Source organism: Papilio xuthus, unplaced genomic scaffold (assembly GCF_000836235.2).
Source record: "Papilio xuthus unplaced genomic scaffold, Pxut_1.1 DF825440.1, whole genome shotgun sequence".
NCBI lineage: Eukaryota > Metazoa > Arthropoda > Insecta > Lepidoptera > Papilionidae > Papilio > Papilio xuthus.
In genome coordinates, this window is record NW_013533209.1 from 1 (window position 1) to 1,072 (window position 1,072).

General features: G+C 32.5%; 1 protein-coding gene across 1 annotated transcript; it reads right to left on the minus strand.

Moving 5' to 3' along the window:
* Window positions 1–29: 29 nt before the first annotated feature.
* LOC106125954 (uncharacterized) lies at window positions 30–971 on the minus strand (the record flags this gene model as incomplete). Its single annotated transcript, XM_013323371.1, has 1 exon — window positions 30–971. A coding segment is annotated over exon 1 (942 nt), but the record flags the coding sequence as incomplete, so codon positions are not given.
* Window positions 972–1,072: the final 101 nt, after the last annotated feature.

Sequence of the window (1,072 nt, forward strand, 5' to 3'; positions counted from 1 at the left end):
TTTTGTTTTTCTTGTTTATTGCGATGGACAATCTCTAAAATATCAGCACGTTTTCTTAGGAATGTGAAGAAGTCACTAAGTGTAGGAATATCGGACAAACTATTTCTATGTTCCTCCCATTTAAAGGATGTGGCGCTGTCTAACTTTTCTGTAACTATATAAATTATTAAAACGTCCCACTTGTCAGTAGGCAGGCCCAGTGTACTGAGGGCGCGCAAGTTTTTAGTAATGTGATCAGTGATGAAACGGAGTGACTTGTCAGTCTCGCGGACGTATTCAAAATTAAAAAGTGATTTTAAATGATTGTTGATCAATTGTCTTTTGTTATCAAAGCGTTCACATAAGAGTTGCCAGGCTTGTGAATAATTTTGATCTGAAACTTCTAAATTACTAATGACACGGGCGGCTTCACCTTCCAAGTAAGAATTAAGATAATGAAATTTATGAATATTTTTAATTTTAGAATTTTCATGAACTAAAGAACTAAATGTTTCTTTAAATTCCAACCACTTGAAATATGTTCCATCGAAACTGGGTATTTTTATTATAGGCAATTTAAACCCAAGCGTTTCATAATTATCATTATGTCGGCAGGAATTATTAGAATGGTTTGAAGAATTTGAATGAATATCACAATTAGTGGACTTGGAAGTTGAATACGTTTTAATCATATTTTGAGCAAGAGAAATGTAGTGATCAAAGTCTTGCTCAAAAATATCGCGAGTAGTCAATTCTATTTCTTGATTTGAAATGTTTAAAAATTCTATTTGGTTTTGCAACTCTTCGAACTCGATAAACAAAGCTTCAATTCTAGATAATTTCATCGCAAGCTCAGTTAATTCTACGTCTGAAAAAGATTCTGAAGTTTTTAAATTATCGATAAAATTCTTAAATTTAGTTAAACGTCCTTTTATATTGCTACGTTTAATATTGAGAACCTTAAGTTCTCTAGATTCGGTTTCTGTAGACATTGCGATGAAATAAATAAAAAAACTAATAAATGTATTAAGTTGAATGTAGGTTAAAATTGCATACGATACGCTCCTCGCTTCGTAGTCAGCCGCAGCCTCGC